Here is a 27292-nt window from a genome sequence, read left to right on the forward strand (position 1 = left end):
TTTTCTCTCTTTTTGAATTTTTAACAGCCCCATTAACTTTGAGGCTTTATCTTCTAAACGGGCAACTTTAGATTTATGGTCTCATTTGGAAGCCGCAATATACAGTAGCACCTTGGTTTTTGAATGTCTTTGTTGATGAACATTTCAGTTTACAAAACCTGTAAACCCGGAAGCAAATGCTTTGGTTTTCGACCACACCTCGGAAATCGAACATGTCACGCAGCTTCTGCTGAATGCAAGATCCTGAGGCCTAGCTGTTGGCTGTTTTCAAACGTTTCAGAACTCCAATGGTCTTCCGGAATGGATTACATTCGAAAACTGAGGTACCACTGTACTACTCAAAATAGGTATTCCATTCCTCTTTCTTACAACGCTGTTATTATCCAACTGAGTTTTAAGAAAGTCAAGTTTCATAATCTCAAGTGTTCCCCAAAGTAGCCACTGATAGTTTCTAAGTTACTCTTAGCCAGATCTGCCCATTTTGTTAAATACGTGCATGAAAATTCCCTGTGGTTTTAAACATATACTTGGCCGGTATCCCTGTTGGAGGGACAGTTTTAGAAGGCTTAGACAACAGAGATCCCATTTTTAATACTAGACCTGAAACAGCTCACAACTCGAGCACCCACGCATCTTCAGCTCACCTCACTCTGAAATAATCTGGTCACTGTCACCTCACTCTGAAATAATCTGGTCACTGAGAAACAGGCCGAAGGCTAAAAGCCATTTCCAGGTAAATAGCCAATTCTCAGGGATTTAAGCTATAGTCTGAGCAGGGTGGCACTCTTCTCACTTTCTCAGAGACAGCACAGTCTAGTACTGGGCAACACTGACCAATTTCAATAGAAATAACCTCTACCCCAAATGGACTTTAGGTGAAGCCCAGTTTTTGTCTCAAACGATAGCTTGTTTTCCAAAGAATTCAAGCTGATGTGCCACAATGAGTACTCAGACAAGAGAGACAAACAAATAGGCCTCTAACACATTCACACACACACTAAAAAAAAATTCCTGAATAAAGCCTGGGGAACATCAGATGCAAAACATTGGCTCAGATCCAGGAGAGCTCACCCGAGGCTTCTAAGCCAGGGGACAAAGCACCGAGCCCAAACAGTTCAGTGAGGCTTCAAAGCTGGTTTGCTCACGGTTCAGAAGCTGCCAGAGTTCATTCTTCTCTGGATCCTAGATGAGCCCCCAAAATGTTAACTGGACAAAAAGAAATCTTTGATATAGTTCATCAAAAAGAGGGTTTATTCAGGGAGAACAAAACTACCACAGCAGAGTGGGAACATGCACCTTCCAGATGGCCGTCCACGTGCAAAAAGGAGGTATCTCTCAAGATGGCTCCTTTATATACCCCTAGCCCTTTGCAGGAAGTTAGAACCATAAAGTGTAACAGGACGTTGGGACTAGAGAGTAACAGGAAGCCCAGGTCCAGCCATAGACTCCCAACTCCCTGGTCAGTTTCCTTAAAGTGTTAGTTCATTTTTATCAGTATGAAATATTTAGTATACTTATACATAATGATGCTCAAATATTTGAAATGTAGGCTTTATACAAATCTACCCCTCAAGGAATTAGAAAAAGAAGAACAAACAAAACCCGAAGTTAGTACAAAAAGAATAAATAGCAAAGATCAGAGTAGACATAAATGAAATAGAGGCTAAAAAGACAATAGAAAAGATCAGTGAGTCTAAGAACTGATTCTTTGAATAGATAAACAAAATAGACAAACCTTTAGCTAGACTCACAAAAAAAGAGGGTACTCAAATAAAATCAGAAATGGAAGAAGAGATGTTATAACTGATTCCACACAAATATAAAGGGTTATAAGAGACTACTATGCACAATTATATCTATAGGTGGACAACCTAGTGGAAATGGATACATTCCTAGAATCATACAATCTACCAAGATTGAATCATGAAAAAATAGAAAATCTGAAGTCTAATTACTAATAAAGACACTAAATCAGGAATCAAAAACCTCTCCCAAAACAAAAGTCCAGGTCCACAATGTGCAGATGACTTCAATTCTAGGCCAGGAAATTTGCTGGTGCTTGTACAATTGCCTGGGGTTTGACTAACTGATCTCATGAGTGAGTCCTGTTTGAACTAGAGACAGAATGCAGCTTCTCTGCAATAAACTCCATCAGATGTGGTTGCAGCACACTAGTAATAAAAACATGAACCCCCTGGTCACTCATGTGCTTCCAAGTGACTCTCCAAGTGGCCAATGTGTCTACAAATATGACGTCCTCTAGAATACATGGTATCAATGACCGAACAGGAGAACACACTGCCTCCTGTAGTTGGAATATGTGAGAGGCACCATTTTTGTCTCTATTCTGTAATTACCAATACCTGAGGAGGCTTCTGGTTAAAAAGGCTGAGGGGTCCTGCATTCATGACACAGAGCAAAATGGAAAGATGGATGGGGTGGATCGTCTACTAGAGCCCTACGAGGGCCTCCACTGACAGAAAGATGAGCAGTTGCCAGCAGTGGCTTCTCTAGGTGTATGCAGCAGCAGCTGAGAATAAAAGTTTTTGGTAGCGAATGCCTTGGGCAATTTATGTCCACTGTGGGTGATTTAGAGACTCTTCCACACATAAAAGAGGGCTGATAAAGCTTCTGTAAGTAAACACTTCTTGGGAAGTAGATGACAATGGAATGATTTGACAATCCTTGAACATCTTTACCCAAAGTTGGTTAATTTGTAAGTGTTGGTTCATAAGTAAGCCAGCAGGTCTGACAAATTTGCAAAAGCTGAAATTGCTGTGACCATGGGAAATGTGCCCATGACACAGGTTCTATATCTGCTTCTGTCATACTCTCAGCTCACAGATGTCTGCTGTTGCCTCAAAGAACATTTCACAGGGATATGCAGAGATTTCTTAAGTTGTTTCCAGTACGCCGACACAAGTAGGCTGGAGTTGGAAAGAAAAGAGCTGGAAATGGTCTGTGGAGGCAATGGAAGGAAACAATGCTGATGCCCATGACAGAGGATATCCTTGGGCAGAACCCACTTGGGACTCACCTTTATGTTTAAAAACTACAACACTGCCAAAAATATGTTCAAAGGATATGATTTAAACTCAAAGACAGATTCTGAGAAACTATGAGATGAGGGCAGGTGCAACCCTAAAGGGTGTTTCCTCAATTAAGAGAGCTGAAACAAAGGACTATGGTGGCGCGTGTCCTTCTTCCCACTTGTTCATTCTTTCTAACAAGGATCCCATAGTGGTGGAACAAATTAAACATATAAAAATCAAAGTTAGCATATAAAAGCCAATGTCTCATTCATTTTTTGTTTTACATGTATTTACGGTATATACATATATAATCCAAATATATATATTTAATTTAGGTGTACTTGTGAATTTTCAGATGTATAATAATACTGCCATCAAAAGATGGAAAAAGTTACATCACCCAAGAAGGACACTCTTTTGGTGCCCATTTGAATGAAACCCCAATACGTAAGTTATCACTAAAAAATTGCAAAGATTGAATTCCTTTGCTCTTTATGAAAACTTACACCTATACTTTTGTATTCCAGTATTTCACAACATGTGCTAGAAGTCTAACCATATGGAAATGAAATCTGTGAACAGCAAAATGGGCTATGGGATTTGTAGATCATGGACTCAAAAGACTTCCAGCCATTCCTGAGGTAAAAAAGACATTGAAAAATTTATCATATCTTCTTTATACTAAATTAGGATATTATGGGTAATAATACCCTTTTTGTATAGCTCACCTCAGTTATTCATTGGATGATTGTTTCTAAATATCTTTAGCAATTTTGGTGTTTTCACTGGGTAATCAGAGTACATTTGCACAGATGTCATCCTACTCAGAGAATAGACTCAGGATGTGCTAGAACAGTACACGTGAATGTAGGTGTTTCCCTAAATGGAAGGAACTCCATGGTGTTATGGTGGATATATTGTGTCAGTGTGTAGAGCAGTAAAACATGTAAATATTATAACATTTTAAGTATATGAAGGTAAATAAAAATCTCATCAATGACATTAACCAAAAGACACCACAAAAATGTTGCCCAACTCAACACGAAATTTCAAGTCCCAGATAATAGTGTCCAACAAAATGACTACATAGTCTATATACAAATTGTTTACCAAATGCAGAAATGAAGGTAAACGAAGTCTGTATCTTTCTTGTTATGGGAAATCTTTACTGTTAATCATAGGACTGCAGGACTTTCTACATTCCTAACATTACTGAGTTCCTAACATTACCGACAGGGAGAGTATCTCTAACTCTAGATATTTTGTGCTATCACAGGTCTCTCTTCTTAAATCAGATACTATTCACCAACTCTCAGTCAAGGAAAATAAAAGCAAAACACCAAATATAATTATACTCTTTCATAAACTTGACATGAAAATTAACTCCGTTTATTAGCATTGAAAATGGAACAAGGTTCTTATTATACCTGTTACCCTAAAAGAGGAATTTTGTCAGTAATTAAGGTAGGGTATGTAGAAAGGACTACAGGTATCAAGGAAGTGTCACAAGACCAGGAGGAAAATCCCACAAAATACCAAACTATCATTTTTCAATGGCCTCCGAACACAAAACAAATAAAGCCTCATTAAAAATTAAGTAATAGAAATACACTTAAATTCACCCATGCATATAACAGGCTTCAAAATGTAAAGAGATAATACGATTAACTGATTTAATGAAAAATCACTACTTATTAATGTTACGTACTTGTTGAAAGACAACACATAGAATTAACTCAATAATCATTATGAAAATAATTAACGTTGACTCTTGAAGAAAAATCCACGTATAACAAGACCCATGCAATTCAAACTCATGTTGTTTAAGGGTCAACTGTATTTAGGACCGAGGGTTAGAAATCCACTTATATGCAGGCTGGTTTAAATCATTCTCAGATTTTCAATTGCACGGGTGGTGAAGACTTTAAAGCACAGCTGTTCAAGGGTTAACTACAGCAGAATTCCACATTCCAATTATGCACTTGAAGAAAGATGGTAAACACGCTTTATTTACAATTTTAATAACAAATTTTTGAGTTTTCTGGAACAGTAAACATGAATAATTTCCATCAAGCCTTCTCACATTAGATTTTATTTCTTTTTGGTGGGAGATTTCACATGTAAGGATGTGGGCTAACTGAAACCTTCCCATATTACTTATATTCAACAGGTTTTATCCAGTGAGTCCTTTCATGCTTATGGAAGGCAGAGGAATGACTGAAAGCTTTCCCACATTCTTCACATTTATATGATTTCTCTCTAGTGTGCACTATCACGTGTACTTGAAGGATTTTTTTACGATTAAAAGATTTTCCACATTCCTTACATTCATAGGGTTTTTCTCCCGTATGAGTTCTTTTGTGAATTTGTAAGGAACACTTTTGTCTGTAGGCTTTACCACATTGTTTACATTCATAGGGTTTCTCTCCAGTGTGACTCCTTTCATGTCTTTGATACAAACTAAGGCAGGTGAATGCTTTCCCACATTCCTTACAATGATAAGGTGTGTTTCCAGTATGCATTTTCATGTGTCTTCGAAGGGTGGTGCGCCAAGTGAAGGCTTTACCACAGTGTTTACATTCATGGGGTTTCTCTCCTGTGTGCATCCTTTCATGAGTTTGTAAGGAACTGTAATGTCGGAAGGCTTTTTTACATTCCTCACATGCATAGGGTTTCTCTTCAGTGTGATTTCTTTCATGTGTTCGAAGATCACTGGGATACTTGAATGTTTTCCTACAATTTTTACATTCATAGGGTTTCTCTTCAGTGTGACTTCTTTCATGTTTTCGAAGGTAAGGGAGACAACTGAATGCTTTATTACATTTTTTACATTCATAGGGTTTCTCTGCAGTGTGAGTTCTTTCATGTATTTGAAAACTTTTGTAACATCTGAAAGCTTTCCCACATTCCTTGCATTCATAGGGCTTCTCTCCAATGAATTTTCTTTCATGTATTCGAAAAGTGTGATGACTTTTGAAGGCTCTTCCACATTCCTTACATTCATAGGGTTTCTCTTCAGTGTGATTTCGTCCATGTATTCGATAACTTTTATAACATCTGAATGCTTTTCCACATTCCTTACACTCATAGGACTTATCTCCAATGAATTTTCTTTCATGTTTTCGGAAACTTTGATGATATCTAAAGGCCCTTCCACATTCTTTACATTCATAGGGTTTCTCTGCACTGTGAGTTCTTTCATGACTTCGAAGATATGGGAGACAGCTGAATGCTTTACTACATTTTTTACATATATAGGGTTTCTCTCCAGTGTGATTTCTTTCATGTATTTGAAGACTTTGATAACACCTTAAGGCTTTTCCACATTGTTTACACTGATAGGGCTTCTCTCCTGTGTGGGTTCTTTCACATATTTGAAGTGAAGCTGAAGAAGTAAAGGTTTTCCCACACCCCTTACATTTATAAGGAGCATCTACAGAATGCGTGCTCATGTGCTGTTGAAGGGTTTTTAGTGACATGAAGACTTTCCCACATTCCTTACACTTACCAGATTCCTCTCCATTGTCATTTTTTTCATGTTTTTCAAAAAATTGAAGATAACTGAACACTCTGCCTAAGACCTTATAATTATGTGCTTTCTTTCTGTATTTCTCATACTCAGAGGACTTTTGTCCAGTGAGACATGTGGTGTGCCTATTACGAGATGAATGATGCATGAAGACTTTTCCATACCTTCTGTATTCCCATGGTTCTACTCTAGAAAGAGTTTTCTGCTTCAAATTGAGATTTGGAACACGGCTGAAGTTTTTCTCACATTGACTACCTTCTTTACTTTCACAGAGTCTCTCTATCGTATGACTTCTGAAAAAAACCAAGAAGCACATTATTAATGACTGCTATAAAACATAACAAAGTAGTTCAAATATTCTAATAAAACTAAAATCACTAATAAAGCAAAGGGTAGGTTTTCTGTCTCATCTGAGTTGTTTGACATTGAATATACTGAATGCTCTGCAAGACAACATCAGCCTTGCTGTTATCAAAACAGCGAGATTCATTATAGGGTTTAACAATGCCATCTCCATGTGAATTATTTTATAAACACTGAACATCTATGTCATATATAAGAAACTAATTTGGTGAAAATTTTCTCACAAGTAATAAATTTGAAGCGGGTGTTATTTTGGATGCTTCTTTTTAATATTTCGTAGCACACCAGGTTTCTCACGTGAGATAATGCTTTCTATTGTGAATATGACCCACCTTAGTTTTTTCTCCTTGTTTCTGTACTCATCTTCAATGTCATCATCTTCCCATTCTTTACCTAAAATGCAGACCCAGAACACTGATCCCAAGGTTTTAGAAACTGTACAAAAATCATTAGGTTCTAGTTCTATGATGAGCTGTAACCATGCTCAGTTTATTTATCAATGTCCTCCACTTTCACATTCCACATCTTAGAAAAATGCTCATGGGCAAGAAACACTTGGCCTCTAACAAGGTGAAGATTAAGTTGTCAGGCATACCTACTGAGGCCAGGTTCCTGAAGGTGTCCCGCATCACATCTCTGTAGAGTTTCTTCTGTGAGGGATCCAGCAGAGCCCACTCCTCCAGGGTAAAGGTCACAGCCACATCCTCAAAGGCCACTGAGTCCTAAAAACCCCAAATATGTGATTCTGATTCATGAGACTGACAGCACTGGACACCTAGACTCCATTTACACGAAGATTAGATACGATTCTTCCATCTTAAACATTTATTGTATGATTTAATCATCGGAAGTGTACTCTCTATACACACCTACTTTGCACATAAAGGTAACATCACGATAAACACATGAAAATTATACATTTTTACTGTGATCACATTCCACCTTACTTCTCTTAACAGCAGGGTTCAGACCATGTGGGAAAAGGACAGATGTGTTACACAAATGAAACAAATATTATCATTTTAAAACCAACGATTCTCTTTCAGAAAAATTCTTTCATCTCCTTCCTTCTTGCCCATCGACACTCCATTAAATAGGGGGTCACATCTGCATGAAGTTTTAATGACTAAAGATATAGCGGAAAACTAGAAGCTTTTTTTTCCATTCCCATCACCAAAAAAAGAAGAGTGCAGGAGGCCTATGGAAATTCATCTTTTAACAAAGCTTAGAAGGCCGTATCATCCTAAAGTCCTCCAGACCATTAGAAGTGCAGGCACAACTCATTTTATTGTGCTTTACTTTATTGCGCTTGACAAATATTATGTTTTCATCAATATCGAGACAAGAGCCTCCACCAGCAATAGGATTATGACTCACTGAAGGTGCAGATGATATATGTACACTGATCCTTTAGATACAATAGTATTGCACACTTTAATAGGCTGCAGTACAGTGTAGACAGAACTTCCTTATACACTGCTAAACCAAAAAATTGTTGTGACTTGCTTTACTGAGACATTCACTTTATTTGATAGTCAAGATACTAACCTGCAATGTCTCCTAAGTTATGTGTATAATCACATGCAGTTGGCTGAATGAAAATATTCTTACAGGGAAGCACTGTTTTTACCTCATGTAACATTTATCATAGACTGAGTTCACCCTTTCTCTCTCTGTCTGATTATGGTCTAGAACATCATATGGAACTTACAGCTCAGAGACAAGGATAAAGGAATGACACCTTAGACTAAAATATCGCTAAACTCACATCTCATGGCTACTTCCAGCCAACTTGTGGTGCACACAGAAATATACATTGAGATAATAATATTCTAGAACTGATACTTCTAGCAAAAACTATTAAAGGTCTAACCCGAACCCTACCAACACTGATGAACAGGTTACAAGCAGCAGATTACAGGAGAGTGCAATGACATCCACAATGGTTTGATGGTGAGTTTGTGTATGGTTACAAAATAGCTAAGGTGTCAGCAGTGCATTCCTCCAACAGAACGTAACATCTCCACTCCCCCGTCAGGGGCAAGTTTTCCTGACCAGGCACCCTAGAGGCTGCCCTCCCTTCTTCTGTCATGTCCCAGCTCCCCCGTGGAGTAAAGGAACATGAGAGCTCAGCCCCTGAGCATGGGAATCCATCAGCTGATGACACCACACTTGGCCACTAGGGTATAAAAGGGAGTATTGCTTCTGTAACAGGTCTCTGGGGAGAGGAAGGCAGACCTCTTAAGCAGGCATGAAATAGGTTAAGAAGAGCAAGGAAAGGTATGGGGACTTATTTTTTTGAGGTCAGGAGGTGGGCTAGGGTGAGAGTTTAGACATAAGGCTAGCATGCACTCAACTGCTTGCTATGCCAGAAAAGAAAACTAAAGACCACTAAGGCTTTCTACATACCTTGTACACATATGAGGCATAAGAGGAATAGGGAGTGATGAGGCATAAAAACTGTCAGCAGTCAATCGTCAGAAAGTGGAGTCAGACAGCTCGGGTTTCTGCCTGGCATTTAAGTAACTTACAAGATATCATCCCCAACCTCATTAGAAAAAAGCCAAACAACTTGAAATGACCTTCTCTTCTTAGATCTATCAGAGCATTTAATCACAGGATAACCCAGTAGTTTGAAAACTAGGAAAGAGAAAATAAACACAGTGTTTTGAAAAATGCCCCAAATATTTAGTTTTCATGACCTTTACTTAAAGGAAAAAAAAAAAATCTATTTCAGCTGAGCCTAATGCGAAAATGAAAAAGAACAGAATATCCATGAACCCTAGGACAACCTTTTTTAAATAAAAAATTTACATACACATCACAGAACTACCTGAAGGAAAAGACAGGAAAAAAAGCAACAATCACTTATATGTGGAATCTAAAGAATAGAATAAATGAACAAACAAATCAGAAACAGACTCAGAGATATAGAGGAAAAACTGAGGGTTGGGAGGGGAGTAGGGATGAGGGAGAAGGTGAGGGGACTAGAAAGCACAATTGGTAACCACAAGATTGCCATTGGGCTACGAAAGACAGTTTTGGAAATATAATCAATAATGTTGTAAAGATTTTACAGGGTATCCAATGGAGACTTGTCTTATTAGGGAGACCACCTCAGGGATGATGTAGATGCCTGATCACTACAGTGTACACCTGGGGCTGAAACTGAGTAATAATGAATGTCAACTATAATTTAATATACATATAGTCACAGGATGTCGCGTACAGCATAAGGAGTAGTCAGTGGAACTGTAACAACTATATATAATGTCACAGGGGTAGTAGATTGGGGGAGGGGGTTATCACTTTGTGAGGAGTATAAATGTCTATCACATTGTTTTGTAAACCTGAACCTAAAAAAGAAAGAAATAATGGCTGAAAACATCTTTCTAATGGTAAAGGAAAACATGTGTCTCAGTCAGGAAGCACAGAGTCCTAAAGAAGAGAAACGCAAACTGAACACAAACTGAAGCACACCAAGACACATCATAATTAAAATGCAAAAAGTTAAAGATGAAAAGAGAATCTACAAAACAGCAAGAGAAAAGCAGCTACTTACATACACAGGAACATCCCTATGACTATTAGCTGAGTTTTCAGCAGAAACTTTGCAGGCCAGAAGGAAATCTCATGATATATTCAAGGCCATGAAAAGAAAAACATACAATCTAGAATACTCTAATCTGGGTAAGGTTATCACTCACATAAAAGACAGATAGAGTTTTCCAGATACGAGAAAACTAAAGGAGTTCATTAACACTGAAATGGCATCACAAGAAATGCTAAAGGGACTTCTTCAATCAGAAAAGGCCAAAACTGAAAAAAAGACAATGTGGGAAAGAAAAGAAAAATCTCACAGGTAAAAGCCAACATTTAGTAAAAGTAGTACATCAACTAAGTATAAAGCTAGTATGATGGTTAAAAGGCAAAAGGAGTAAAATCATGTGTATCTAAAATAACTAAGGGCACAAACACATACATAATATATGACATCCAAACATAAAACGTGTGTGTGGGAGGTGGGTGACAAACGTAGTGTTTTTAGAATGTGTTTGAACTTAAGGAACCATTAACTTAAAATAGACTACTATAAACATATGCTATTGTAAATGAAGCTCATGGTAACCACAACCATAAACTTAAGATACACAAAAAATGAAAAGAAAAGAATCCAAACATAACACTAGAAAGTCATCAATGCACAAGAAAAAAAGAGTAAAAGGAGCAGAGAACTATAAAACCAAAACCAATGAATAAAATTGCAATAAGTACATACTTATCAACAATTAACTATAAATGGACTAAATGCTACAATAAAAAGACAAGGTTGGCTGAATGGATTAAAAAACCCAATACCTATATATATCATTTCAGATCTAAAGACACACACAGATTGAAATTGAAAGGATTGAAAAAGATATTTCATGTAAATGGAAAAAAAAAAAAAAAAAGCCAGGGTGGCAGTATATCACAATAAATAGTTTAAACAAAGTCTGTAAGTAGAGCCCAAGAACATATCATAATGAAAGGCTCATTCCAACAAGATACAACACTTGTAAATATCTATGCAACCAACATAGGCGCACTAAATAAATTAAACTAATATTAACAGACATAAGGGTGAGACTGACAGTTACACGGTAATAGTAAACAACACAGACCACTTTACATCAATGTAAAGAGAGAAAATCAACAAAGGCTCACTGGCTTCAAATTGTCCAACAAGGACACATTCGACCAGGTGAACTTAATAGATATACACAGAATATTCTATGCAAAGACAGTAGAATAAGCATTCTTTTCTGGTCCAGGATAGATATCATGTTAGGCCACAAAACAAGTCTCAATAAATTTAAAAACACTGAAATCCTGTGAGTATCTCTTCTGACCATAATGGTACCGTGTTTCCTCGAAAATAAGACCTAGCCGGAGAATCAGCTCTAATGCGTCTTTTGGAGCAAAAATTAATGTAAGACCTGGTCTTATGTTAGATAAGACCTGGTCTTATATTATAGTAAAATAAGATTGGGTCTTATATTAATTTTTGCTCCAAAAGATGCATTAGAGCTGATTATCCGGCTAGGTCTTATTTTCAGGGAAACAGGGTATGAAAATAAAAATCAATTACCAGAAAGAAACTGAAAAAACTATAAACATGTGTAGGTTAAAATACCTGCTACCAAACAATCAATGGGTTACCAAAAAAATAAAAAACAATATGAAAAAGTATCTTGAGACAAATAAAAATGGAAACACAATGTTCCAAACTCTATGGGACAAAACAAAATAAGTTTCTAAGAGGGACGTCTATAGCAATACAGTTCCCCCTCAAGAAACAAGAAAAAAAATCTCAAACAAGCTCACCTTATACTATCTAAATGAATAAGAAAAAGAAAAAAAGCACAAAGTTAGTAGAAGGAAACAATACAGATTACAGGCAAAATTAAAAAATTGAAAAGGTCAATGAAACTAACAGTTGGTTCTTTGAAAAGACAAAAATGTTGATAAACATTTAACTATAATGAACAAGAGAGACAGGGCCCAAACAAATAAAATCAGAAATGAAAGAAGAGAAATTACAACAGACATCACAGAAATGCAAATGATCGTTAAGAGAATATTATGAACAGCTATACACCGATAAATTGGACAACCTAGAATAGATAAATTCCTAGAAACATGCAATGTTTCAAGGCTGATTCAAGAAGAAACAGAGAATCTGATCAGACCCATTATTGTAACATGACTAACGCAGGAATCAAAAAACTTCCAATAAATAGAAGTCCAGGACTAGACAAATTCCCAGGAGAATACTGCCAAACACCTAAACAAGAACTAATGTCCACATTTCTCAAACAAGTCCAAAAACTGAAGAGAAAGGAATGCTTCAGAACTCATTCTACAAGGCCAGCATTACTTTGATACCAATAGGAAAAAAGAATATTAAAGACTGATATCCCTGATGAACCTAGATACAACAATAATCAATAAAATATTAGCACATCAAGTTCAACAATATATTAAAAGTGTTATAAACCATGATCAAGGGGAATTCCCTACAGGACTGCAAGGAAAGTTCAATATCCACAAATCAATCCATATGATATACCACAAAAGAATAAATATATCATCATTTCAATAATGCAGAAAAAGCATCTAACAAAATACAACATAAATTAATGATAAAAACTGTTAACACAGTGGGAAGACAAGGAACATATCTCAACATGAAAAAGGCCATATATAGCAAAGCCACAGCTAATAATGCTCAACTGTGAAACGCTAACTGCTTTTCACTCGTGATCAGGAAAATGGGATGCCCACCCTCAACACCTGTATTCAACATCCTATTGGAAGAACTACCACCACAACTATCAGATAAGGAAAAAAAAAAAAAGATATCCAAATTGGAAAGGAAGAAGTAAAAACTCTTGATATTTGCAGGTAACATGATACTATATGTAAAGAACCCTAAAAAGTTACCAAAAAAAAAACAACCCCCACAATTAGAACACATACATGAATTCGGTAAAGTTGCAGGATATGAAGATACTATGCAGGTATCAGTGGTGTTCCTATACAATAATAATAAATTCTCAGTAAAATTAAGAAAACAATCCCATTTACAATTGTGTCACACCCCAAAAAAACACCCAGAAAAATTAACCAAAGAGGCAAAAGACCTGTACTGTGAAAACTGTAAAAAATTGAAGAAATTGAAGGTGATTAAAGAAACTGAAGGTGATACAAATAAATGAAAAGACATACCACACACATGAATTTAAAAAATGTTTAAAATTCCATAGTACCCAAAGCAATCTACAAATTCAACACATCCCTATCAAAATATCAGTGGAAATTTTCACAGAACTAGAGCAAATAATGCTAAAATTTACAAGAAAGTACAAAAGGCCCGATGTAGCCAAAGCAACACTGAGGGGAAAACAGAGCTGTAAGTATCAGGCTCATTGACTTGAATCTATGTTACAAAGATATAATAAGACAATGGTACTAGGACCACAACAGACACACGCCTTGCTAGAACAGAAGAGAAAGACCAGAAATAGACCCATACCTATATGGTCAATTAGAGTGCGACAAAGGAGATAGAAATATACAATGCAGAAAAGACAGTCTCTTCAATAAACAGTATTGGGAAATCCGAACAGACAAATGCAAGAAAATGAAGCTGGACCACTTTCTTACACCATATACAAAATAAACTCAGAATAAATTAAGGAATTGACTGTAAAGACTGAAACCACAAAACTTCTACAAGAGCATGTAGGGAGTAAAGTTGACATCGGTGTTAGCAATATTTTTTGGATATGTCTCCTCAGGCAAGGGCAACAAAAAGCAAAATTAATCAAATGGCACTACATCAAACTAAAATCCTTTTTGCCCAGTGAGGAAAACCATCAATAAAACAAATAAATAACCTACTGAATGGAAGAAATACTTGCAAATGATATATCTGATAAAGGTTAATATCCATAATGTATAAATTAACTCCCGAAACTCAACAGCAAAAAACAATCCAATTATAAAATGAACAGAGGACCTGAATATATTTCTCCAAAGACATACAGATGGCCAACAGACACAAGAAAAGATGCTCAACATCACTAATCACAAGAAAAATGCAAATTAAAACCACAATGAGACATCACCTCACACCTGTCAGAATGGCTATTATGTCAATACATCAACAAATCATCAGTGTTGGTGAGGATGTGGAGCAAACAGTAAGTTCATTCGCTGTTGGTGCGATTGTAAATTGGTGCAGCCACTATGGAAAATAGTATGGAGTTTTCTCAAAAAATTAAAACTAAAACTACCACACAACCCAGCAATTATACTTCTGTTTACCGGAAGGAAAGAGAAACACATTTGAGAAGGTATATACCCCTAAGTTCACTGCAGCATTATTTACAATAGGCAAGACACGAAATCAACCAAATGTCCACCTGCAGATGAATATATAAGGATGTGATACACACACACACACACACACACACACACACACACAGATACTCAGCCATAAAAAAAAGAGAAATCTTGCCATTTGAGACAAAATGGGTGGATCTAGAGGTATTAAGCTAAGTGAAGTAAGTCAGACAAATACTGTATGATTTCACATACATGTGAAATCTAAGAAACAAAATAAATGAATGAAGAAAACAGAAACAAACTCATAGACATGGAGAACAAACATGGTTGACAGAGAAAAGGGGGACAGGGAGATAAGTGAAAAAGCTGAGGAAAATAAGACATGCAGACTTCCAGTTATATAATAAATAAGTTATGGGGATATAATGAAGAGAACAGACAAAATAATAATATTGTAATAACATTTGGCGACAAATGTTACTAGACTTACAGTGATGATCACATTATGAAATATATAAATGTCAAACTACTGTGTTATACACCTGAAACTAATATAGTATTGTATGTCAACTGTATTTTAATAAAAATAAACTTAAAATGTATTTTCAAAAATGAGAAAAAAATGCCTGCTCTTTAAGGAATGTCACCTGATGGGCTCGGCTCATTCACACGGTATAATCATCCTACTACTCACCCTAGTATCAAGGAGAACTCAGCCTCAGTCACACCATCACTGTAAACACACTGCAGGGAACCACCCAAAACCACTGTAAGGAGAACCCCACTCCCACACTACTGCTCCCAAAGGACAGCATATTATCAACTCAGAGACCTCTGTATACAGACCCCAGGCTGGGTGGGTCCACGATACAGCGCAGGGCAGCACAGCTCACAGGAGGGCTCCCCAGTGAACAGCAGCTCCCAGTGCAGGGTCCTCCAGGCTGCTCATCAGCCTGACAGGTAAGAAGCAGGAGGGGGAAAGGGAGGGGTGGGGCTTAAGGTGCCAGGAGTCAAACATCAAATACCGGAGTACTCATTACAAGAACAAACATGGGTAAGAAAAATAGGCATTTACACTGTCTTGTTTTTGGGGGTTTGTTTTGGTTACAGAGAACAAATGGATCATTGACAGATGGGAGGACGGTTGGGGGCTGGGTGAGAAAAAAAGTGAAGGGATTAAGAAACACAAATTAGTAGTTACAAGAGTCTGGGGCTGTAAAGTACAGCATAAGGAATATAGTCAACAATATTGTAATCACTATGCTGGTGGGCACGAACCAAGTAGGGGAATCAGTTTGCAAACCATGTAAATGTCCAAACACTACTCTGTACATCTGAAACCAATATAAAACAATATTGAACGTCAACTCTAATTGAAAAATAAAATAAATGTAAAAAAAAAAATGTGTGGACAGTTTTGGGTGATTTTAAGGAAACAGCAGGGGGCTTGTGGAAAGTGCAACTTTGTTTTGCTCTTGAGATTGACTGCCAAAGGCAATGCCATTACTTTTGCTGGGGGCAGAGCCAGTTGGTTTTGGTGAGTGAGGCCAAGCAAGCTGTTAGGAGCAACGCCTGAGTATTGTCACTGAGAAAATACAATTTTTACTAAAAATTCCAAGAGGTTAAGAGGTTTCTGGGTAATGTACAAATCACAATAGAAAAATCTACTCTTTTCAGGCCAAATGTTGCCACTCTAGTGATATAATGTCAGTTAGCCATGAGGCCATTGTTCTTTTCAAGCTGCTCTAAATTGTTCATTGAAAGACCAATGCCCTATCAGGAACACTCTCTCAGAATCATTCCCTGGAAACTCTCAAGGAATAAGTTGGAGGAGAGACACTCAGGTCTTTGTATCAAAGCTATTCAGGAGCTGCTGCTTCCTTTGTGACCTAGGTAATTTCTCTCTTCTCCAGGAAGGGTCGCTGCTCTTCAACCGGAACTTCTTGAAGCCAGCTTTCTTCCCAGCACCTGACATTATGTGGAGCTCTAAATACACCAGAAAATGCATTTCCGTTAACTTCATGTCTGTTCCTGACACCATCTTTATCCTCTTCAATAACGTGGCTGTCACTGAGGGACTGACCTGCTCTGAGCTCCAGCACTGAGGCAGCAGGTCCAAAGATGCCAGGGACATGTGGGGAGGAACTCAGTGCCAGGGCTGGAGGGGCAACTTTCTCTCAGACAGAAGTACTGGTAGAATCCATTGTTTCTTTGATGAGGCCTCCTCCCTCCCTGCTTGCGGAGGCAGGCAGCTGCCATGTCTGAATCTCCATCAAACTCCGTGAAGAAACAAGTAAAGAATTAACAGGAACAAGCCTGGGACACAACAAAACTAGCTTAGCTATTAACGAGCTTGGGGGCCAAGACAAGCTTAGTGATTAATGGGCTTGGGAACCACGAGATAAGCTTAGTGATTAACTACATCCCAGGTCAGCAGGAAAGGTGGTGGAGGTTTCCCAGGGACTGCTAACCACGATGGAAGAATCCTGTGCAGGGCGAGCTTAAAAACCCAGGCGGTGAGGAGCCAGGAGCTCCGGGCAGCTGTATGAACTTCTGTCCTTGAATAAACTTTCTAACTTCTATTTCTTTGTGCCTCGAGCATTCTTTCACAAGCAGAGAGGGACCAGGACAGTCGCACTGGCTTGTTTTTATATAAGAAACACTAACGGGATAATGTAAAAGTGATTAAAACTGGTCATTTCAGGGTGACTACAGTAACAGCTCTGGGTATGTGGGGAGCAAGTCCTCTAAAGTTACTTTCCTATCTCAGGAATTTAACGAACCTTCCAATGCACTATTCATTTAAAACAAAAAGAAAAATTTATATATACCATATTTTCCTATGCTTTCTTGTTATTGTTAACATTTGCTGTTTAGAATTAATTTTAACTTTCTACATAGAAAATCACTCCAAGATTTCATCCTTTAAACATCAAAATATACAAAACTGCAGACCATCACCTTCTAAATCTATTTCTGACAAAAAGGACAAGGGGCATGATAAGAGTGTGTCCCTCCACAGGGAATATTTTCAGCATAATATATACACACATATATATTATGCTGAAAATATTCCCTGTGGAGGGACACACACACACACACATTATAATGCATTAGGGGGTTGCAATTAAGCCCTGAAATGAACTAGAAAACAAAGATCTCTGAAAGACTTGATGTGTTCCCCTATCAATGAACATGAATATTCAATTGCTTCTTTCTCACACCCATTAAAATAGGAAGTCATTTCTTAGAAATAGTATAGCCCTTTCAATGTCAAAGTAGACTGCAGACATTGAAATAAAAACGCTGAACGAAAAATGGAAAAACTGAGAACTCAGAATATACACATCTCACTTCTTGAGGTTTCTTACCTAATGTAACCAAAATTCTCATACTTTCCACAATTTTCTTGCCTTGCTCATAAGTTCACTCAATGAATTTATGTATTAAAAGCCCGGGTGCTTATGGAAACTAGATTCAAAGAGCTGCAATATTCACTGGAGAAACAAATCCAAAGAAAGGAAACAAATAATGAAATCAAGAGATTATCAGCCGCTTCCTTACACTTAACCAAACAAAAAAACAAACAAACAAAAAACAAAAACCCCTATTCAAAAAGTTGACTACAACCACAAACTTGGTTCTAGACACCTCCCGTTAAGACAGAATCCCGGGAGGGGGTCCTTCCCTCGGGAAGCAGGGAGGGACACCTGAGCAGCCCCAGGAATGGACGCTGGAAGCTCCACACACACCTTCCCACCTCCTGTAAGCATGGAAGAGCTTCCTCCCCCAGGCTTCCATTCTCAGTGAGGAAACTCACAGCCCGATTCAATTTAAGGTTCAGATCCAAATGAACTCTCAAATTCACGAACCCTAACCCAGAACACAGACCACCTGGCTTTCACAGACTTTCTTAATTAGCACGAATTATACTCTAAATGCAAAATGTTTAGGCCTAAGGAATAATAACCACAATCTCAGAAAGAGCATTGTTGTCTTTCAACCTCTATTGATTAAATACATTTTATACCTATTGAAAAAAATGATACTTAAATAAGTAAATAAACACTTTGAAGCAACACACGCACAGAGGGGCAGTGCTGACAGGAGAGAACACCCAGGAAACTTTTCAAAGAACCTCTACCCAAAGGACTTCCCATCGGATGTCTGTGCCCAGGCCAGGTCCTGGGGGAGAGGAATGGGGATTTCATACAACTGTCTTCCAGGTGGTTATTGTCTGCTTTCCTCTCATGTAAAATATCCACAGACAACTATACATCTTTAATTTATATTTAGCCTTAGCATAGCTCTGGTGGAAAAATAACCAATTAAAATATCAGGTCTGTTTGAAATGCACGCCAGAGAACAAACAGTTTATAACGATGCTGTAAATCAGAAAAGGGAAGCTGGCTTCGGGAATGAGGTGAGGGATCTGGAAATTTAGGGACTTGTTGACAGTCCCAGGAAGAGCGAGGATGGGGGGACCGGGTCGTGGACCTGAGACCCCGCTCCCTAAACATCTGGAAAATTCTGGGGAAAACGGGGACCCACTGGGGAGACAGGAGCTGGGGTCCCCACAAACCACAGCTGCTCCCACGCAGCAAACCCGAAACCCGAGTCACCACTGTCTCCGATGACCCTCCATGTGGTCACCGCACCACCTGGGGAGACGCGGGGTTGCAAGTACACAGCTGCCCAGAGAGCCTCCCGGGTCGGGGCCGAATCCCTGGTGCAGTGAGGAGACAGGACGCCCGGGGTCCCAGCTGCCTGCTGGACGGCAGCAGATCCGCGCAGTGCAGCATCCCGAGGGGACTCGGGTCCTCAGACTTCAGATTTGAGCAGACTCCGGACTTGATCGCAGGGAGGCCACGATCCGATCCAGCCGGTTCCATTCAGCCCCTCGTCCCCATCTCCACATCCCGGGACAGCACACTCACCATTTCTACGTTTCCTGCGGGGGGGAGGGGGGGGCCTGACTCTTTCCTACGACTCCCACAACCAGTGCTATCACGATCCAGACCGGAGTTGGGACACGCACGCCCGTGTCGAGTCCCAGTGCGTCGCCCCACCCACCTGTCCCAGCGGCACCCGATTGGACAGAAATCCATGTACACCCCCTTTCTCCCTGATTGACACCAGGAGGGAGCATGAGGGGCTCAGTTAAACCAGCTTCCGCCACTGGAGGCTCCAGTCTCTCCCAGGAACATTCGAATTTAAACAAAACCTTTCCTGGACTGGGGATTACTCCACTGTATTCACCCAGCTCTTTGTGAACATGTGCGCACAGGTGTGCACAGCGAAGTCCTGACTGAGTTTCCAAGGGGAGCAAGTAAGTACAGACAACAGGGTAGCTGAGGCCTGACCACACTAGAACAAGTCATATCCTCTGCAGGTCAAGGGCTTGGGGCAAGGCTGTCAGACCACACATGGAACTGTGACCCTTGTGCAGAAACAGGGACATTTAATGTGACCTCACCATCTGTTATAACGAATCCAAACCTCACGGACACAATAGAATGTATTTTTTGATAAGCAGAAGTATTAAAAAACAAAGAGCTCTCAAAGGATACTAAAATAAACTCTGGCAATCTGAGCAGATGCTTTAAAATTTTTATTGTTTTTCCTGCCTGAAACCTAACAAGATATTTCAAAAAAATGTAATAACTCTATGATCAGACCGTTTAAAAAAAATTAAATCTGACAGGATTTGTAAACCTCCTTAGTAATTTCCAGAACCTTCCTAATCAGAAATGTAGACACAGCCCATAACTGCCTGAGACTAAACAAACCAAGAGGGGGAAAAAAAAAGGGATGAGAAAGCTTTTTAAAAGCACAGTGTATGAAAGATTCCCTTGCCTAGGCACCCAGCCCCTGCTCCGGACAGTCTCTTAAAAAGTGTTTATAAAGGACAAATACAAATATTGAATATCTTCTCTAAAAAGTAAAAGCCTTGGCCATCTGAACGAAGAAACTTAAATTATTCCAACTGTTGTTAATTAATGGGTTTTTGCCTTACTATACCTGTCTCCTGCTGAAAAAAAAACAACAAAAAACTACCGGGTCTCTGGATATGTCTGTCTCCATATATGTATGTATGTCTACCTCCAGAGGATGAATAAAACTGGCTGTTAGAGTGCTCTGTTAATTGGCTTATAGGAATCAAACTTATGTAAGTTAAGAAATATAACCGACACTAACCCAAATGCTGTTTAATATGTGATGTGAGAAAATATTTAATATTAAAAGTGATTTAAGTTTTGTTTAATTAAAATAGCCTCTGGAATTATCAATGTGTAATATAATTTTATCTGTGTTTACAAGAAAAAAATATTAATGTTATCTTCATTGCAGGGTTTGTCAATGGGAAAAGAGCTGAGATAATAATTGACTTTGTCTAATGTTTCATAAAATTTTCACAAGTAATCTGAATATAATTACTGAAAATCAATAAATGAAATAGATATACGTAGAATAAAAGGTTTTTCAGTAAGTTTTCAACAATAATTGTTTTATGGTAAGTGTACCTAAAAGCAGTTTCCCAAAATCTTTAGGTAACTTGAAACCTTAGAGTTTTACTAAGTTAAAAGATGGAACTACTGAATAGCTACATCATTTCCAAATAAGATGAAACACTAAAACATTACTAAATAAATTTAAGTTGACCTACTTTTCGAACAACACTTCACCAACATGCATTATAATCAAATTATCAAAAATCAAAGACAGAATTTTGAAAGTAGCAAGAAGAAAGTGACACTTCACATACAAGGGGATCCCATTTCTACACTTTACTCAACTGAAACCTGTCAGAGTGCCGTGATATACACGAAGTGTTGAAAGAAAGAAACTGCCAATCAAGAATACTTTCCACAACAAAGCTGTCCCGGCAGTCAATAACAAAGACAGACTTCTGCAAACAAACCAAAGCTTGGAGTTCATCACCACTACATCTGCTTTGCCAGAAATTCTATGGCGATTTTATCAAGCTCAAATGAAAGGATGCTAATTAGTAACATGAAAATTTATGAAAGTACAAAACTGTTCAAAGAAACAAAGCATTAGTTGTTTGAAAATACAAACCCAATTGACAAAGCTTTAGCTAGACTTTAGCTAGAAAAAAGAGAAACGATTCAAATTCATAAAATCAGAAAAAAAGAGTGCTGTGGATGGGGCTTTATTTGGTGCAACCACACAGCCTCCGGGTTGAGGTCATCCACTATGAGGTGTTCTTCTTTCTTTTGAGGTTTAAGAACAGGCCAAATTTACCTGTTAAAAACAGAAGAACTGGCGATAATTACCTCTTCACTAAATAAGTTTTGTACAATGGTTTTCTATCTTTCATTGCCCTGTTTAATATCAATAGAGTCCTATTATGTAATTAAATGGGTGGGGGGCGGTAAGGTCTGTGGGTTCGCTTTTTGTGAAGCCAATTTGGAAGTGGGGAAGACTTTATTTTAGTTTATGAATCATTGGTTCAGAGCTTCCCTGTTCACTATGGGATACTTCAGAACAATGGGTGCTAAGACCAAGTGTAATTCAGGCAAGAGAATAGTTGTGTGGTGGTTAAAGTGAGACATGCACATTTATCCCCTATTTTATATTTAGTAAGCCCCCTAGCATTACCAGGGGTACCTTGTTTACATTTAGTGTGATCCCAGAATAGCTGTAATTTGACACAGTATTATTTGCATGAGGGATGGTGTATTACAGCAGATGACAAAAATTATTCAGAACCCATGCTATACAGGCCCCCAAACCAAACAGTGCCCCTCATTTTTTCTGTTGTGTAATTCTTTGAGTACATTTTGGATTTTCAATTGGAACAAACTGTGGACCTTTGTTTCATTTTTTATTTCCCTTTTGTTCCCTCCCTCCTGTCCTTCCCTGTTTTGTTTTGGTTTTTTTTGGTTACTGAATACACTTCGAGAAAGAAGGTGTCGTCGCTACCCTGGTATTTATATATCTTTTCAGTGCCATCAGAGTTCAGAACCTCCCCGTGACAACTGGTTGCTTTATAGAGTTTAAGGACTCCAGACATACATTGGTTAGAACTAATCCCTTGGCTGTGCCACAGGGTGCTATGGGTTTTGTCCCTTAACCCTGAGGGTTAGGATCTGTGCTGCAGTAGAGGCAGGGGCAGCAGCAGAGGTTAAGGGTTCTGGGGAGTCCTCTGGTATTAGGGACTCAGCACACCACCTAATGGCTGCCCTGCCCCCACCTTCTCTCTATATTTTACTTTTTATTAATTTATTTTTAATAATTTCTTTATTTTTCAATTAGTTAATATACAATATTTTATTGGTTTCAGCTGTACAACACTGTGATTAGACATTTATATAACAGAAAAGATCACCTTGATAAGTCTAATACCCATCTGACCCCACACATAGTTATTACAATCACTTTCCCATTTTGAATAACTGTTCTTTCAGAAGTGAACCCCTGATGGGCCCATGTCTTGCACAGAGTATAGTCATGCTTTCCGTCCCCCATCCCCAGGGTATGTCGGGGCCAGCCCAGCCCCTGTCATAGCTTCACTCTAACACACAGAGAAATCCTGACAAAGATATCAACCCAGGAAGAATTTAAAGGAGGGGCCCATCCCATACGCCTGCTCCTATTTTCTAGAAATTCTCGAAACTGCCCACTCTGGTCGACTGCACATAAAAGTGGGGTTTGGTGGGGTCAATACTGCCCCATGGGGCAGCACAGCTCACAGCACCAGCTTCCCAGCATCCAGCAGCCCACAGTGCGGCCGCCATCAGGCAGCAGAGCAGGTGAGCAAGTCAGAGCAAGAGAAGACAGACCCACGGGGTGGGATGTGATGCTCACTGATATTGTCACCTGCAAGGAGCCCTACCCCCCCCCACACACACACAGAGGTTAGCAAAAGGCTTATGACTCACATAATGAAGGGGGGGGGCAGGGCGGACTTCTCAATGTCTTGAAAAAATAAAACAGTAACAACAATAAAGAATGGCCTGAGTTTTTACTGTGCTACATTGTTACAGAAAAAATATTCAGTGGCACTTGTCAAAGATGGTAAGTCAGGTTTTATCAGAACCACTACCATAGGTATAGAGACCATTGTGGTGGGATTTCACAATGGGGAGAAATGAGATTGGGTTCCACCAGGGGTGTCCAAACTGCGGCCCGTGGGCCAACTGCGGCCCGTGGGCCAACTGCGGCCCATGATCCATTGTTATTGGCCTGCAGCAAATTCCAAAAATATATTTAGTTTACTTAAATAAACCAGGTGAGGCAATGCATACTTCACCTCCAGTGAGTGGCCTGGCTGTTTGTATATTTTACCGCATATGGCCCTTGGTGAAAAACGTTGAAAAAAGTTTGGACACCCCTGGGTTCCACTCTGAGTACAGCAAGGACAAGTGGGAATTCACTGCCAGAGATCAGATGGGGGTCACTGCATGGCAAATTAGGAAGAGAAAAATTCTGGGGCTTGGGGGTTCCTGCTAAAACGACCTAACTGCAGACAGGCCTGGGTGATCAGACATCACCAGATGGTGCAGGAGGGGGAACCTGATCAGATAATGGAGGGGGATGAGGTAGGAGGGTGGGGATTCTGGCTCACCTGGCTTCAGGGTTCCTGCTAAAACTGGATTTTACAAGCACGTGCACAGGTAGGCCTGGGAGGAGGCTCAGAGGCTGACTAAAGTTCCAGCAAAGAATCCTTGTCAGGGGCGGGGCCAGGGCAAGAGTCCTGCTCACAGGCAGGGGCTTGTGTGGTGGAATGTGACAGTGCCAGAGGAGGGAGCCCTGGACTGCCCTCAGCCTGTCCAGGTGGGGACACAAGGAAGAGGGAGGAGGAAGACTTAAGAGGTCGGCAAATATCCAACAATGTGGAGTCTGACTGCTCATTACAAGGAAAAACATGGGTAAGAAAAATATGCATTCGCAATGTCTTGTTATTTTAAGAAACACTAAGAAAAGTTCAACAAATCACCCCTGGAAGCTAAAACACAGTACGTTTCTTCCCACCTTCTAAATTCTTTTAGCTGGGCTAATAATCTAATTAAGAGGCAGATTAACAGAAAATAAAAATTTTAGTATGTGCACATAGGGAATTTACAGATGTATGAAAATTGCAACGATAGTAAGGCAACATTGGGTGTATGTGACATTTTGAACAAAGGAGAAAAAGGGAGAAATGTGGTCTTAGATTTCAGAAGTGAGACTGGGCGATTAACAGGTAGTTGAAGAGTTGAACAACACACAGGGCAGGCAAATGCTTGCTAGGTAACTCAAACAATGGGACACACTGGGTATCTAGCTAACAGGTTCCATCTGCAGTCCTATTTACCATCCTTAATTCAAAGTAGGCTAAGGCAGCATCCTAAGATTTCCTTCCTGAAGCAGGTTTCTCTGTCTCAATCCCTTGGGCAGGAAAGTGGAGGAGGTCAAAGGTTCTAAGTTTTTTGTTTCTTAATAAAGAGCTTAAAATCAATATCCCCAAAAGGCAACTTCAGGGTGGCAAAACTTTGCTTCTCTTCATATCAAAACTGTATTTTGGGATGGTTGGAATAATAGCCATGGAGGACCCAGGACAGGTGGGCAGTGAGTTTTCTTAAGTTAGACTTTTCTATCTTACACATTTATCTAAGAAAAACAGAAATTTATATACACCATGTTTTACTATCTACTAGTCTTTCCTTATTTTACTTTTGTACATAGGAAACCATCCTAAGATTTAATTCCCTAAACAGTAACGGTTACAAAAGTATAAACGGTAGAAAATGAAAAATTTCCAAATTCTTGCTAACTAAAAGGACCAGTGGCATACTTCCTAATTCGTCCTTCCTTTCATGTAAAATGTCCAGAAACCAAAAATAAACCCCATTAAAAGAGGCATTCATTGACTCTGAAAAAATGATTATTATCGGGTCTCATAAGACAGGTAAGGGTAAACAGGAACGAGTGTAGGGGGCAGCCATTTGACTCATTGGGGTGACTCTAACATAAGTTTATACAATGAAGGTTGCCATAACAAGATTAACCGCACCTTCTCCCACCACAATGGACAAAACTGAACACAACATTAGATTCCACTACAGGCCGAAGCAATTTACATCCTGGTTAGACAAGATAAAACCTCAGTTAAACAGAAAGTCAGCATAGCTATCTACCCACTCTACACTCGCAAGTCCTCTGTTAGTGTTTCTCCTCTTAAATAAACTTTCCAACATCTATTCCTTTGTGCCTCATGAATGCTTTCATAACCGGGGAGCAACCAGGACTGGGTCTATTTGAAATGAACCCCAGAGGACTAATAGTTGATTATAATGCGTGAATGGGAGGAGATTCGGCGTTTTGGAATTCGGGAAAGGATCTGGAAATTTAGACGCGTGTTGAGAGTCCTAGGAAGACGGGGAGTGGTCAGGGTTAAGGATTTGAGACCCTGCTTGCCAGACATTTGAAAAACTCAAAAGAAAATGGGCGCCAGCTAGGGAGAACGGAGAGACTGGGGACCACACAGATCACAGCTCTTCCAATGCACGAAACCCGCAGTCCGAGTCACTACTGTCCCGATTTCCCTCCCCGTGATCACAGCACATTTTGGGGGAGACGCAGAGTTACACAGAGAGGTTCCTTGGCTGGAACCGAAGTCGCCCATGCAGTGACCGGACACGACGCCCGGGGTCCTGGTTAATGACCCATCCCCCACGCAGCGAGCAGAGGGGACCGACGTCTGAGCGGAGCCCCGCGGGTAGGCCGGCTCTAGCTTTGGCCGGATTCAACAAGGCCCTCGTACCGTCCTGGGACACCCGCCCCCGCACACTCACCATGGCCGGCTTCTGGGGTACCCCGGTGAGGTCCCTTCGGTTCCCGCAGCCGGGGCCAGGTCAGAGCTGGATTGACGAAGATATATACCTGGTCCGTTAACCGCAGGTGAGACGCAATCCGGAACTTCCTCGATGGTCTGTGAGCCTCGCACCACCCACCTCCCTAATGCGCCCGATTGGACAGTTCGCAGGACCCGCCTCCCTGTTGCTGAGTGACAATCTTGGAATGTGTTTAAAAGGTTTAACAGACCCAGCCGCTGCCTGTGGGCGCGATCTGACCCCTTCCAGGGCTCTTGCTCACAACAAGATTTGTTCCTGCTCCTAGAGGGACCCTGGTGTCTTCTTCCTGCTCCGCTTTCTGAACGTGGTGACACAGGTGCGCGAAGGGTATTCGAGTCAGTTTCCAGATGGAGCGATGCCCTTGTGCAGAGCAAAAGGGGCTCCCAAGTCATGTCAGACTAGGACCGGAGGGTCTGAGGTCCTCCCCAGGCCGGGAGTTGGCATAGGCTGTGAGGCCACTCAAGGAACTGTGACGCTTGTTTACAAACCCATTTAAAACTGACCTCACCATGTGTAATAAAGAGTTCGGCTCCACGTTAATCCTCGTTGACAGCGTTGAGCCTTCCACGCATCCCTTCTCCACCTCCACACATGTGATACTTTAGCTAAAGAGT

The 27292-nt window shown here is 39.8% G+C and overlaps 1 protein-coding gene across 4 annotated transcripts; it reads right to left on the minus strand.

Annotated features, from left to right (window-relative positions):
* Positions 1–4405: 4405 nt before the first annotated feature.
* Positions 4406–26776, minus strand: LOC109454332 (uncharacterized). 4 transcript variants are annotated; one of them, XM_019744835.3, is made up of 4 exons: positions 26619–26776; positions 7520–7646; positions 7257–7317; positions 4406–6854 (listed from the first exon to the last, which is right to left on the minus strand). In XM_019744835.3, exons 1-4 carry the CDS (start codon positions 26619–26621, stop codon positions 5186–5188), a joined length of 1860 nt encoding a protein of 619 aa, XP_019600394.3. In that variant the 5' UTR covers positions 26622–26776; the 3' UTR covers positions 4406–5185. The 4 variants fall into 4 exon arrangements, with proteins under 4 accessions (XP_019600394.3, XP_088648656.1, XP_088648655.1 ...); XM_088792530.1 differs by having other exon boundaries at positions 7257–7338; XM_088792529.1 differs by lacking the exon at positions 26619–26776 and adding an exon at positions 19755–19940 and having other exon boundaries at positions 7257–7338.
* Between the last annotated feature and the right edge of the window lie 516 nt (positions 26777–27292).

The sequence above is a fragment of the Rhinolophus sinicus genome, chromosome 15 (assembly GCF_057876585.1).
Source record: "Rhinolophus sinicus isolate RSI-liver-muscle chromosome 15, RSI-T2T, whole genome shotgun sequence".
NCBI classification, from domain to species: Eukaryota; Metazoa; Chordata; class Mammalia; order Chiroptera; family Rhinolophidae; genus Rhinolophus; species Rhinolophus sinicus.